General features: G+C 42.7%; 1 protein-coding gene across 3 annotated transcripts in view; it reads right to left on the bottom strand.

The window, feature by feature from the left end:
* The window catches only part of LOC141145030 (cadherin-19-like), a 258346-nt gene that overhangs the window by 11057 nt on the left and 232108 nt on the right, over positions 1 to 15181 (bottom strand). For all 3 annotated transcript variants that reach the window (XM_073631275.1, XM_073631277.1, XM_073631276.1), the window contains one exon: positions 1539 to 1784. In XM_073631275.1, coding sequence (XP_073487376.1) covers positions 1539 to 1784 — 246 coding nt within the window. The remainder of the gene's footprint in view (positions 1 to 1538; positions 1785 to 15181) is intronic.

Here is a 15181-nt window from a genome sequence, read left to right as displayed (position 1 = left end):
AAAATAAAAAACCCAGGAGTGATAAAATACCACCAAAAGAAAGCTCTATTTGTGTGAATAAAATGATAAAAATTTCACATAGTTACAGTGTAGCATGACCGCGCAATTGTCATTCAAATTGTGATGCTGAAAACTGAAAAATGGCTTGGGCAGGAAGGGGGTGTTAGTGCTCTGTATTGAGGTGGTTAATCGGGTCACCGAACGCTGTGAAGGAAAATGGATGGACTTGTTCCAAATTGTCTCTTGTCTTTTTTAACATTTTGACACTTTTTTTGGTGAGTTTGTATTGGTAAAATGTACCCGATACCCATTCACACGGGGGGGCGGGATCTGGGGGTTCCCTTGTTAAAGGGGGCTTCCAGATTCCAATAAGCCCCCCACCCACATACCCCCACAAACACCGAGCCAGGGTTGTGGGGATGAGGCCCTTGTCCCCATCAACATGGGGACAAGGTGCTTTAGGGGTGATCCCAAAACATCCTCCCCATGTTGAAGGCATGCGGCCTGGTACGGTTCAGGAGGGGGGGTGATCTCTCGTCCCCCCCTCTTTTCATGCGGCTCTCCAGGTTGCATGCTCAGATAAGGGTCTGGTATGGATTTTGGGGGGACCCCTATGCCAATTTTATTTTTAGTTTTGGCTCAGGCATCCCCTTAAAATCCATACCAGACCTGAAGGGCCTGGTAAAGATTTTGGGGGAATCCCCATGTCATTTTTTTTTTAATTTTGGCACAGGGTTCCACTTAATATCCATACCAGACCTGAAGGGCCTGGCAATGGACTGGGGGGAACCCATGCCATTTTTTTCAATGATTTTTATCTATATTGCCGGGACCCGACGATACATTACAGCCGCAAGCAGTTCTAAATGACTTTTTTTCCTTTAGAAATGTCATTTTGCTGTGGTAAGGTTATAAACACAGGAAAAATGTGCTACTTTGCAGGCATACTAAGGACACCCCCAGGCACAATATTTAAAGGAATATTTCATTTTTATTGTTTCATTTTAAGCATTATTAAAATCACTGCTCCCGAAAAAATGGCCAATTTTAAAACTACATACCCACTGAACAAAATTATAAACGCAACACTTTTGTGTTTGCCCCTATTTATCATGAGCTGAACGCTAAGATCTACGACTTTTTCTATGTACACAAAAGGCCTATTTCTCTCAAACATTGTCCACAAATCTGTCTAAGCCCAGGTTCACACTGAGCTGCGGGAATGAAGCGTTTCACTCCTGCATGTCAGTCCCGATTTCGGCCGCAATTTCAGAGACATCTGTGCAGGTTTCTGCACAGATGTCAATGTAAACCGTAGCCTGAAATCACAAAATGTAGTACAGAAACGACTTTTTGAAATCGGTGCAGCGCCGCAGATACGGTGTCGCACCAATTAGGATGTTGCCTTTGACGGCAATTGCCACCGATTTGACATGCGATTTGACATTTGACACAAAAAAAAAAAAAAATTATATCATATGATGTCAGGGGGAAACATACAAGGTATAACATTTACATCTAAGAGTGTTTCTGCTTACCTAGAAGTACAATTGAGAAGACAGAAATTGCAATAAAGGCCCCGGAATTTAAAAAAATCCAAAAAAAGTTTTTTCTGCAAGACTCTTTATCATTATTAGTGCCACAATCACAAACTTGAATTGTTAGTGTGGTGGTACTGCTGAGTGAGGGAATCCCATTATCACTTATTATAACCGTTAAGTAATATATTGGATTTTCTTGTAAACTATATCCATCTCGCAATGTCAGAATTGTAGCTGTGTTATCTGTAAAAGAAAAAAATAACTATTAGAAACAATATTTTTTTAAGTGAACAACCAAGTCACACATTTTATTTTCATTAACTACTTGTTGTTACACACTTCATGGCCTAGATTATATCTGAGTCGCAAGTAAAGTCAAAGCATAAACTTGTGTTATAGTGATGTAGACACAGCGGGATGGAGATTTCTCAAGAGATCAAAGCAATATAGAGTACTGAAACAACCATGTGGGAAGAATACCAAAATCTCTTTCTAGATTGGACACAAAAAAACATGATGTTTTAATAGGGAAAATTGCAATTTACATTACAATGGAAAGTACCCTGATATGGCATTGTAGTAAGTATTTCTGAATGTTTATTAAGAAAAAATAATGTTTGCCAAATCACAAGAATACCCATTCCTAAAACATGTCATAATGATGGTATCCAATATATGTAGAACTTATTTAATACTACCACTAAGCAACCACACTTTTTGAATGTTGATCAGGAAAAAGTTCCAATCCTAACCAATGCCCCCTTTGTTTTTTTTTAAGTGAGATCCCATGTCACTTCCACAGTAGAAAAATGTTATCAAAAGGATTGTTTAGATCGGTTAGACACAGGGTTGCCATCCCCAATTACTTTTTTTACTGACAAAACATAGCAAAATTACTGACGGAGCACATTTTTACTGACACCATGGGCATCCACATGGTGGGGCAAGGGGGGCCAGGTGACACCAGTCAGATGTAGATGTAGCAGTTGCTGTCTCACCCCCCCATATGTGAAGAGATGTCAGCAGCAGCACTGTAATAGGAGAGAGCCGCGGGCCGCTGTTTCCCCCACTCCCCCCCTCATGTCAGCAGCACGGGAGAAGAGAAAGCTTTCTGCCTGTTCTACTTCCCTCCCCATTGGCAATGGTGGAGGGCTAATCAGAAGAAACTAGAGGGACATCATGGGAAATTTAGTCCAGGAGATTGGTGGCCCAATTGTTCTCAGCAGGGAGCAGGCTACAGTCCCCAGCATGCACTCTGCTGGAGGGAAAAGAGAAAACCCAGAAACAAGCTGAGGAGTGCTACACTGTAGCAACTACAGGAAACATGGAAAAAGAACTGTGGACTGTGCAGGGGGAACTAATAGCCCCAGCACCACCAGAGAGAGCCATGCTGTACCCACACCACCAGAGAGAGCCACTCTGTACCTGCACCACCAGAGAGAGCCACTGTGTACCGCACTACCAGAGAGACCCAGCTGTACCCGCACCACCAAAGAGGGAGACATGCTGTACCCACACCACCAGAGAGAGCAACTCTGTACCTGCACCACCAGAGAGAGACACTCTGTTCTGCACCATCAGAGAGCCATGAGAGCCATGCTGTACCAACACCACCAGAGAGAGAGAGTCACGCTGTACCTACACCACCAGAGAGAGAGAGCCATGCTGTACCCACACCACCAGAGAGAGCCATGCTGTACCACACCACTAGAAAGAAAGAGAGCACCACGCTGTCCAGCACCACCAGAGAGAGAGCAGGTCAGTGTCACTGGGCATTGTGGGCACAATAGGAGACAGACAGTTCTAGAATTGTATGGCCACAATAGGACTGGAGTTATTTGGACGCAATAGCATCTTTATGCTATTGTGCCCATATAGCTGCAATTGTGCCCATATAGCTGCTGTTGCGCCCATATAGACGCACAACAGCAGCTATATGGGCACAATAGCATAAAGATGTTATTGTGACCATAAAGCTGCTATTGTGCCCATATAACTGCTGTTGCACCCATATAGCTCACTCCCCCCTTCATGACATTGTCAAAAAGGGGCAGAGCATGGGTGGCCTTAAAATGATGCCCCGCCTGGAAAAAGTTCTGCAGACACCCCTGAAATATGGAAGAAAATATAAACTGAGATAATCAATATTTAAAGGCTTAATTCACCTTTAAGGAAAAAAAAATAAATGCACATATTTTTGCTGGAAAAGGATATGCACTTTGATTTTTTCCACAGGAGCTTGCAAAGCATTGCACCCACAATCTGTGGATTGTGGGTGCAGTGTAAGGCTCTAGCAGACATTTAATCCAGCTTTCTGCCCATACCTCCATACTGGCTTTCAGGTAGAAAGCTGGAGGAAGTGTCGATGGACTACAATTGCACTGATTAGCGCACTGTTAGTTCATTGAGCGCAACAAGCCATCTGTCACAATGGTAGATGGGACCCGTAATCTATTCATTCACAGATCCCTGTGAATGAATGATGTGGCTGTGTGGATGGAGCCCCACACAGTCACACCAATTTTAAATGTGACAGCCGTTGCAAGGGAAAGGAACCCCCAGCAGCTGTCATGGGGGGGTCAAGGGGTGGGATTTAGGGTGCTTTAGCAACATGTTATACCCTAAATAGGTGTGTACCTTGTAACATATTCCTAAAGATAAACTTAACCTTTAAAAACAGTACAAACAAACATAAACATTAACAATAATCGTAACTAGTAGTTTGTCTGGCTTTACAATTAAAAAGTGAAAACTATGTGACAAAATTTAAACAAGACTAGGACTTTAAAATATATGGGGCGCCTTGGAAAAGAATAGAAAATTAGGTTGCATGCCATGGTGAAAAATGTGCATGACCAATGGGAGAGTCTTAAAGGAGGATTGAACATAGGCTGTGCTTGCTGTATACAATGCACACATATACCACATTCCTTATACCCACAAAATACTAATTACATTTTGTGCCAAAATTGACAATCTCACAGACACAAATAAGTCTCAGGACAAAGGGTTTTTTTTTTTTTTTTTTAATTAAACATTTTATTAACATATGTTTTTATGTACACAAAATGTATATGTTTGTCTTACTGGGCCTATCTTAACCACTTCCCGCCTGGCGTATAATAAAATGATGACTGGTGGGATGCACTCTTGTTCTGGGACAACGTCACATGATGACACCCCAGAACCACCGCTCTTGCAAGCCTGAGGGTACGCGCAGCTTTATGATCACAGTCGTGCCGTGTTCCTAGGACATGATGTGACCCCAATCTCAGTAAAGAGCCGATGACATGGCTCTTTACCAATGTGATTGGCTGTGTCCAATCACAGCTGGTCACACGTAAACAAGGAAGTGCCGTTTATCAGCTCACCTTGGCTCACACTGACAGAGTGTGTGGCGAGGAGATCCAATCAGCGGCATCTCCTCGTAGGGGAGATTGTACAGGTAATCAGGCACTGATCATCAGTTCCCTGATTATTAGTGCAGCCTTTGCAGTGCCCATCAGTGACACCAATCAGTGCCCATTAGTGATGCCAGTCAGTGCTGCCTTTCAGTGCCCATTAGTGCCACCCATCAGTGCCCACCAGTGCTGCCTATCAGTGCCCATCAGTGCCACCTATCAGTTCCCATCAGTATCGCCTCATCAGTGCCCATAGGTGCCACCTCATCAGTGCCTATCAGTGCTCATCAGTGTCACCTCATCAGTGCACATCAGTGTAAGAGAAAAATGATTTACAAAATTTACTGACAAAAACGAAGAAAAACTTTTTTTTTCAAATTTCGTATTTTTTCATTTTTTTACTCAAAAATAAAAAACCCAGCAGTTATTAAATACCAACAAAATAAAGTGCTATTTGTGTTAAAAAAAATTATAAAAAATTTTGTTTGGGTACAGTGTTGTATGACCGTGCAATTAAATAAAATAAGGAAGAAATGTGGCGCTATTCTACCCTCCTGTATCACACTGTAGGAAGTAAATTACCTGCTAGAAATGACAATCAGTGTGTCTAAAATCCTTCTACTTCAGATAGCAAATGTAATACAATGGATAACTGATAAGCAACGCCAGTTGCTAACTGAATAATAAATAAAATACAAGCCGTGTAGTATTAACAATACGTGCTAATATTAGACCTAACACACCACCTGATAAAGATGAAAATTAAAGTGGCTAGTGCACAATAGATTCTCTAGTGTAAAAAACAAAAATAAAATAAATGGCATATGTCACAAAATAAATTTCCCAGTAAATGGCATCAGAAAATGGCTGTCACTACAGCCCACATCACTAACTGAAATCCAGAAATGAGTGTATACACACTAAAATAAACGTGTAGATATCATAAAAAAGTGAACTCAGCACCTAAAACCCAGCAATAAACATAAAAGTGCAAAGAAGTGTCATAAATGGTATACTGCAACTGGAGATGTGGAAAAGAGTTTCCGCAGCAGCACATAAATAATATTAAAAAAGTGACAAAAGTGCATCAATAATGAATAATACATCTAAAATAATAAAAGTCCAAAAAAGTGACAATAGTGCAATAACAGTCCACACCGATGCTATTGTCATGCAAACTGTGACTACTGGTGTTCACACAAAAGGAGAGTCAATATATAAAGTGCAAATAGCAGTGATTGGTGCTGTTCTTCTCTATTTCTTCTGGTGCACACACCAATTGTTCCCCCCAGCCTCTCACCTCTAGTAGCGGCCCCCAAATGGGCCGAGTAAAGCAGATGGATAATGCTCTGGTGGAGGGGTTCCTGCAGTGGTAGTCTTTTCCTGGGGGATGTCCATGGACCTGTCTATCCATCACACCTCTCGCCTCTCACAGGGCTCCCACAGCGGTAGTACAAATGAAAGGAGAAACTCCCATAGTGTAGTAGTTAAAGATTATATTTATTAAAAAACGTAGTAACTTACATAGAGGTAAAGAACGAGCAGTAAAAACAGTGTTGTAGCTTCCGGGTTCGGCCGTCCCCCGTGAAGCATCGGCACCTGGCTCCTCCTACCCTGATGCGTTGCGTCACACCTCGTGACTTTTTCAAATAATACAATAATAATAATAAATATAATCTTTAACTACTACACTATGGGAGTTTCTCCTTTCATTTGTACTACCGCTGTGGGAGCGCTGTGAGAGGCGAGAGGTGTGACGGATAGACAGGTCCACGGACATCCCACAGGAAAAGACTACCACTGCAGGAACCCCTCCACCAGAGCATTATCCATGTGCTTTACTCGGCCCATTTGGGGGCCGCTACTAGAGGTGAGAGGCTGGGGGGAACAATTGGTGTGTGCACCAGAAGAAATAGAGAAGAACAGTTAAAAAAACAGAAGAACATAAAAAAATCACTGCTATTTGCACTTTATATATTGACTCTCCTTTTGTGTGAACACCAGTAGTCACAGTTTGCATGACAATAGCATCGGTGTGGACTGTTATTGCACTATTGTCACTTTTTTGGACTTTTATTATTTTAGATGTATTATTCATTATTGATGCACTTTTGTCACTTTTTTAATATTATTTATGTGCTGCTGCGGAAACTCTTTTCCACATCTCCAGTTGCAGTATACCATTTATGACACTTCTTTGCACTTTTATGTTTATTGCTGGGTTTTAGGTGCTGAGTTCACTTTTTTTATGATATCTACACGTTTATTTTAGTGTATATACACTCATTTCTGGATTTCAGTTAGTGATGTGGGCTGTAGTGACAGCCATTTCCTGATGCCATTTACTGGGAAATTTATTTTGTGACATATGCCATTTATTTTATTTTTTTTGCACTGGCGAATTTATTATGCACTAGCCACTTTATTTATTCATCTATATTATGCTATTTATTTGGAAATTATTTTGTGACACTTGCCATCTATTTTATTTTTGTTTTTTACACTAGAGAATCTATTGTGCACTAGCCACTTTAATTTTCATCTTTATCAGGTGGTGTGTTAGGTCTAATATTAGCACGTATTGTTAATACTACACGGCTTGTATTTTATTTATTATTCAGTTAGCAACTGGCGTTGCTTATCAGTTATCCATTGTATTACATTTGCTATCTGAAGTAGAAGGATTTTAGACACACTGATTGTCATTTCTAGCAGGTAATTTACTTCCTACAGTGTGATACAGGAGGGTAGAATAGTGCCACATATCTTCCTTATTTTATTTTCTTGCATTAAGGTGTTGAGTGCACCCACTTATGTTGGCAGCTTCTTTATCTGGTATCGCATTTTAGTATTGAGTACATATTATTTTATATGAGGTTTTGGTTTTGCGCATTAGTCCCTTTATTTACTTTCGTTATGACCGTGCAATTGTCATTCAAAGTCTGACAGTGCTGAAAGCTGAAAAGTAGTCCTAGGCAGGAAGGGGGTAAAAGTGCACAGTAGACAAGTGGTTAAAGAAGAACTTCATTAAAACAAGCAAATATTTAGGTAATGAACAGTTTGATCAGGTCTATGTACAACATAATGTACAGAGTACAGGGGAGTAAGTAACAAACAAAACAACATATGTAGTGCAGCAGTCGGGATGAGTGCCACATTCACATCAGAATCCTCCCTTAGATCAGTGTCCCTAGAGTGCCACCACCTTACATCAGTGTCCCCAGAGAGCCACCACTTTACATCAGTGCCCCAGAGTTCCTCCATCTTACATCAGTACCCCTAGAGTTCCACCATCTTATATCAATGCCACTTCATACTTCAGTACTCCCAGAGAGTCAGCACCTTACATCAGTTTCCCTGGAGTGCCACCACCTTACATCAATGCCCCCCCCCCAAATTCCACTACCTTATATTTGTGTCCCCAGAGTGCCACCACCTTATAGCAAGATTCCCAGAGTCACCCCCTTACACTAGGTTCCCAAATGTGTCACCCTCTTACATCAGTGTCCCCAGAGCCCCCCTCCTTACATCAGGGTCCCTAGAGTCATTCCTCTTCTCATATCAGGGTCCCCAGAGCTGCCCCTCCTCCAACATTGGATCAGGGTCTTCACTCTCCAGAGGTTGCCTACCTCCTTGCATGTTGCATCAGAGTCCATTCTGCTCTATTAGTGCACTGCAGCCTAGAGTGAAACCTGGGAGGTGGGGCACTGCCTGGAAGTGGGTCCAGACGCTGGAGGAGGAAGTTCCATTTCCTTCCCCTGAATGTTGGGGGTGGAGAAAGCACTAAAGCTGGCAGCAGCAGGCGGGAGGTGGCACTGCAGATGAGGCAAGAAAAAAATTAATCATTTAGTGTTGGAAGATGTAGTGGACTCATGTATCTCCTGGTGCCATCCCTGGATACAGTGCAGTGTTGTTATGGACATATTATGACCGTAACAGACATTCACGAACAGCTATAGAGATCACCGTGATTACGGATGGTTGGCATCTCTGGTTAGAAACCCTCTTGAATTACCCTAATCCTAAATGGTGAGCATTTTCCAGTCTTTATGCTTTTTTTGGAATGCCTTGGCAGTAGCAGGGATTGGCCTAAAAAAAAATGGACCCATGTCTTTCCTACCTGTCCACCGATGCACCTCTAAATTTACTGCAGCAATCCTGGAAAACAATCAAAGCTATGATGTTTCAAGAAATTATGTTCAGATTCTTTCATCATGCTTATACAGTATATCCACATGCCACTATAACCTTATGGGTCTAAGCTTCTTGTTTAAAATGTGGACTTCAGGAGGCATATTTGTACCATGAATTTTGGGCCCATCTCAAAATCAAGTAATTATGAACTCCTGTGGCATGGTATGCCACTGCTTATCTAGTTAACTACCTACCATTAGGGATGAGCCGAACACCCCCCTGTTCGGTTCGCACCAGAACATGCGAACAGGAAAAAAGTTCGTTCGAACACGCGAACACCGTTAAAGTCTATGGGACACGAACATGAATAATCAAAAGTGCTAATTTTAAAGGCTAATATGCAAGTTATTGTCATAAAAAGTGTTTGGGGACCTGGGTCCTGCCCCAGGGGACATGGATCAATGCAAAAAAAAGTTTTAAAAACGGCCGTTTTTTCAGGAGCAGTGATTTTAATAATGCTTAAAGTCAAACAATAGAAGTGTAATATCCCTTTAAATTTCGTACCTGGGGGGTGTCTATAGTATGCCTGTAAAGGGGCGCATGTTTCCTGTGTTTAGAACAGTCTGACAGCAAAATGACATTTTGAAGGAAAAAACTCATTTAAAACTACCCGCGGCTATTGCATTGCCGACAATACACATAGAAGTTCATTGATAAAAACGGCATGGGAATTCCCCAAAGGGGAACCCCGAACCAAAATTTAAAAAAAAAATGACGTGGGAGTCCCCCTAAATTCCATACCAGGCCCTTCAGGTCTGGTATGGATATTAAGGGGAACCCCGGCCAAAAAAAAAAATGACGTGGGGTTCCCCCTAAATTCCATACCAGACCCTTCAGGTCTGGTATGGATTTTAAGGGGAACCCCGCGCCAAAAAAAAAAAAACGGCGTGGGGTCCCCCCAAAAATCCATACCAGACCCTTATCCGAGCACGCAACCTGGCAGGCCGCAGGAAAAGAGGGGGGGACGAGAGTGCGCCCCCCCCTCCTGAACCGTACCAGGCCACATGCCCTCAACATTGGGAGGGTGCTTTGGGGTAGCCCCCCAAAACACCTTGTCCCCATGTTGATGAGGACAAGGGCCTCATCTCCACAACCCTGGCCGGTGGTTGTGGGGGTCTGCGGGCGGGGGGCTTATCAGAATCTGGAAGCCCCCTTTAACAAGGGGACCCCCAGATCCCGGCCCCCCCCTGTGTGAAATGGTAAGGGGGTACTTACCCCTACCATTTCACTAAAAAACTGTCAAAAATGTTAAAAATGACAAGAGACAGTTTTTGACAATTCCTTTATTTAAATACTTCTTCTTTCTTCTATCTTCCTTCATCTTCTGGTTCTTCTGGTTCTTCTGGCTCTTCTGGTTCTTCCTCCGGCGTTCTCGTCCAGCATCTCCTCCGCGGCGTCTTCTATCTTCTCCTCGGGCCACTCCGCACCCATGGCATGGGGGGGAGGCTCCCGCTCTTCTCTTCATCTTCTTCATCTTCTTCTCTTCTTCTTTTCTTCTCTTCTTCTCTTCTTCATTTTCTTCTCCGGGCCGCTCCGCACCCATGCTGGCATGGAGGGAGGCTCCCGCTGTGTGACGGCGCTCCTCGTCTGACAGTTCTTAAATAACGGGGGGCGGGGCCACCCGGTGACCCCGCCCCCCCTCTGACGCACGGGACATGACGGGACTTCCCTGTGGCATTCCCCGTGACGTCACAGGGAAGTCCCGTCAAGTCACCGTGTGTCAGAGGGGGGCGGGGTAACCGGGTGGCCCCGCCCCCCATTATTTAAGAACTGTCAGACGAGGAGCGCCGTCACACAGCGGGAGCCTCCCTCCATGCCAGCATGGGTGCGGAACGGCCCGGAGAAGAAAATGAAGAAGAGAAGAAGAGAAGAAAAGAAGAAGAGAAGAAGATGAAGAAGATGAAGAGAAGAGCGGGAGCCTCCCCCCCATGCCATGGGTGCGGAGCGGCCCGAGGAGAAGAAGATAGAAGACGCCGTGGAGGAGATGCTGGACGAGAACGCCGGAGGAAGAACCAGAAGAGCCAGAAGAACCAGAAGATGAAGGAAGATAGAAGAAAGAAGAAGTATTTAAATAAAGGAATTGTCAAAAACTGTCTCTTGTCATTTTTAACATTTTTGACAGTTTTTTAGTGAAATGGTAGGGGTAAGTACCCCCTTACCATTTCACACAGGGGGGGGCCGGGATCTGGGGGTCCCCTTGTTAAAGGGGGCTTCCAGATTCCGATAAGCCCCCCGCCCGCAGACCCCCACAACCACCGGCCAGGGTTGTGGGGATGAGGCCTTTGTCCTCATCAACATGGGGACAAGGTGTTTTGGGGGGCTACCCCAAAGCACCCTCCCAATGTTGAGGGCATGTGGCCTGGTACGGTTCAGGAGGGGGGGCGCACTCTCGTCCCCCCCTCTTTTCCTGTGGCCTGCCAGGTTGCGTGCTCGGATAAGGGTCTGGTATGGATTTTTGGGGGGACCCCACGCCGTTTTTTTTTTTTTTTTTTGGCGCGGGGTTCCCCTTAAAATCCATACCAGACCTGAAGGGTCTGGTATGGAATTTAGGGGGAACCCCACGTCATTTTTTTTTTTGGCCGGGGTTCCCCTTAATATCCATACCAGACCTGAAGGGCCTGGTATGGAATTTAGGGGGACTCCCACGTCATTTTTTTTTTAAATTTTGGTTCGGGGTTCCCCTTTGGGGAATTCCCATGCCGTTTTTATCAATGAACTTCTATGTGTATTGTCGGCAATGCAATAGCCGCGGGTAGTTTTAAATGAGTTTTTTCCTTCAAAATGTCATTTTGCTGTCAGACTGTTCTAAACACAGGAAACATGCGCCCCTTTACAGGCATACTATAGACACCCCCCAGGTACGAAATTTAAAGGGATATTACACTTTTATTGTTTGACTTTAAGCATTATTAAAATCACTGCTCCTGAAAAAACGGACGTTTTTAAAACTTTTTTTTGCATTGATCCATGTCCCCTGGGGCAGGACCTGGGTCCCCAAACACTTTTTATGACAATAACTTGCATATAAGCCTTTAAAATTAGCACTTTTGATTTCTCCCATAGACTTTTAAAGGGTGTTCCGCGGCATTCGAATTTGCCGGCGAACACCCCAAATTGTTCGCTGTTCGGCGAACTTGCGAACAGCCAATGTTCGAGTCGAACATGAGTTCGACTCGAACTCGAAGCTCATCCCTACCTACCATTAACTCTGGAGTGGGCATTTTTGGCATAGTAGATATTCCTGGAACTCAAGTTTCCAGAGGTTGTAAACAACTTGTTACCATTGTTTTCTTAGTAGACATAAGACTATTTTGCATAAGTAGATCTACCCTGACCAACCTTAAATTTCTTTATTTACAGAAAAATTGCTATTTGAATTCCTTATGGAGTGGGTGAAAGCCTCTTTGAACAAAGATATTCCATTCCAAAAGCTCTTTGACATATAGGAATCCTTTATACAAACATTGTCTACTGATATACAATAGGTAATAGCCCAATGCTTTTATCATACTCATAGCTACTTAAAGCCTAAGTGCAGCCAAAATAACACAAAAACACAAAAATCAAGACAAGGGAGATAACTTACAGTGAATAAGATGCGTCCCTTGTTCTGATGTCTCTTCTGTTAACTGAAATCCTCCTCCATCCATCCCCCCCACTACTATAATCTTCTGGTGTGGAGGGGGTTAATAGAGTTAAGGGGCTGTTACAGGCTCACATCAAGAGTGCCCAACTATGTCCATCCTTTCCATCAATTATTCCATTCATAAAAGCTGTTACTACAGCTTCTATGAGAGAAACAGGATCTATAAATGTAGGATGAATGGATGAAAGGTCTGTCCCTTCCATCCATAGATCATGTTTCATTCAAAGAAGCTGTAGTAAGGCTTCTATGAATGGAGCATCTAGATGTAAAGTAAGGACATATTGGGCACTCTTAATGAAAGCCTGTGACAGCCCCTTAATATTACAGTGGCAGGAGTGGGGGGGGGGGAATGGATGGAAGAGTAGTACAGCAACAGAAGAGCCATCAACGAGATAAACATCCTACTGACTGATTTTTTGGGGTTTGTTTATATTAGTTGCACTTATGCTGCGTACACATGAGTGGAATTTCTGACAGAATAAGTCCGATGGGAGCTTTTCATCATATATTCCGACCGTGTGTATGCCCCATTGGACTTTTTCTGTCATTCAGACGGACTTAGATAGAGAACATGTTCTATATTTTTCCTATGGAACAAATTACTATTGGAAAAACGCTCGTCTGTATGCTGTTCCGACGCACCAAAAACGACGCATGCTCTGAAGCAAGTACGAGATGGAAACTATTGGCTATCGGCTATTGAACTTCCGTTTTATAGTCACGTCGTACGTGTTGCACGTCACCGCGTTCTGGGCGGTCGGAATTTGGTGTGACCGTGTGTATGCAAGACAGCTTGAGCGGTATTCCGACAGAACTCCGTTGGAAAAACCTTCAGAGTTTATTCCAACGGCAAAACCGGTCGTGTGTACAGGGCATTAGGTTTTAACTAGATTACTTGCCAGTAATCCCTCAGTGAATGTTCTATTCCCTGTGCTGACAAAGCATGTTCATTTTCCTTCTCCTTGCAAATGTGGTACACAGCTGACCACTACTACTGTATCTGATGGTATATCTTTTCTGATAACTATTTAAAAGACTGTCTACCTACTTGATTATTCAGAGGAGCACATTTTTTCCTATGACCTTTTATTTATGCAGCAATGTAACTGTAACCTTAAATCTCTTATTGGCTAAATGTTGTGGTCTTTTCACAGTCATTTGATCTAAGAATGTAAATCTCAGGCTTTTAAATTGGCCAAATGTTGTGGCCTAATTTTTGTTACTTGCATTCTTGCTTATTACATTAAGCAATGAAAAAAAATTGCACGTGATTGGATGAATGAAGTGAAAACAACTTATTTTTTCACTATGCTAATTGTACACTCTACCCCTTTAGTAAACCAACCTCCATATATTTTGCTAAGCAAGAATATTTTTTTATATTTTCATAATATAAATAGAAAGAGAAATGCAACTAAAACAATTTAGAAATAGTAGACAATGCACAGTTGGAAAATTCACTATAGATGAAAAAAACCCCAGCACTCTGCCCTGCATGTTGTCATTAGAAACTTAATCTAAAACTGACTTCTGAAAAAATAACAAAAGTTAGAGTCTTATGCACTGTACACATGGTCGGATTTTCCGATGGAAAAAGTGTGATCGGATTGTGTTGTCGTAAATTTCCGATCGTGTGTGGGCTCCATCAGACTTTTTCCATCGGAATTTCCGACACACAAAGTTTGAGAGCAGGCTATAAAATTTTCCGACAACAAAATCCGATCGGTTAAATTCCGATTGTGTGTACACAAATCCGACACACAAAGTGGCACGCATGCTCAGAATAAATTAAGAGACGAAAGCTATTGGCTACTGCCCCGTTTATAGTCCCGACGTATGTGTGTTACGTCACCGCGTTCAGACCGATCAGATTTTCTGACAACTTTGTGCGACTGTGTGTATGTAAGACAAGTTTGAGCCAACATCTGTCGGAAAAAAATGGATTTTGTTGTCGGAATGTCCGATCAATGTCCGATCGTGTGTACAGGGCATGAGTTGCACACATAGAGGAATGTCTGTGGAATCCGTATGACTTTCAAGGTGCATCTGTAAGTGTGGTTCTTACTTAATCACTCTACACATGTCCTTGAAAAGTTATTACTACTATTTACAACTAATACAAGCATAACTTTATTTAAAAACATAAATGACATAAGTGCAATAGTTGGAAATATTGGTAAATCAAAAAGGTAAAACAGCTAAAGTAAATCTGTCATAATTAGAGAAATATTGGGGCTGTAACTGCTGACAGTTTTTACAGAAAATACTAGTTGACTAATGTTATTGTAATCATCTAACTTAAGAGGTTTGAGTTACTGACGCTAGAATGACTATGCAGATAAGGACTTGTGACTTTACCTATCTGTTCACTTGTTCCAGTTTGCTGTTTTTCATTTCCT

The sequence above is a fragment of the Aquarana catesbeiana genome, linkage group LG05 (assembly GCF_042186555.1).
Source record: "Aquarana catesbeiana isolate 2022-GZ linkage group LG05, ASM4218655v1, whole genome shotgun sequence".
Classification (NCBI taxonomy): domain Eukaryota; kingdom Metazoa; phylum Chordata; class Amphibia; order Anura; family Ranidae; genus Aquarana; species Aquarana catesbeiana.
The sequence above is the reverse complement of the archived record's forward strand: the minus strand, read 5'-3'. Positions and strand labels throughout refer to the sequence as shown.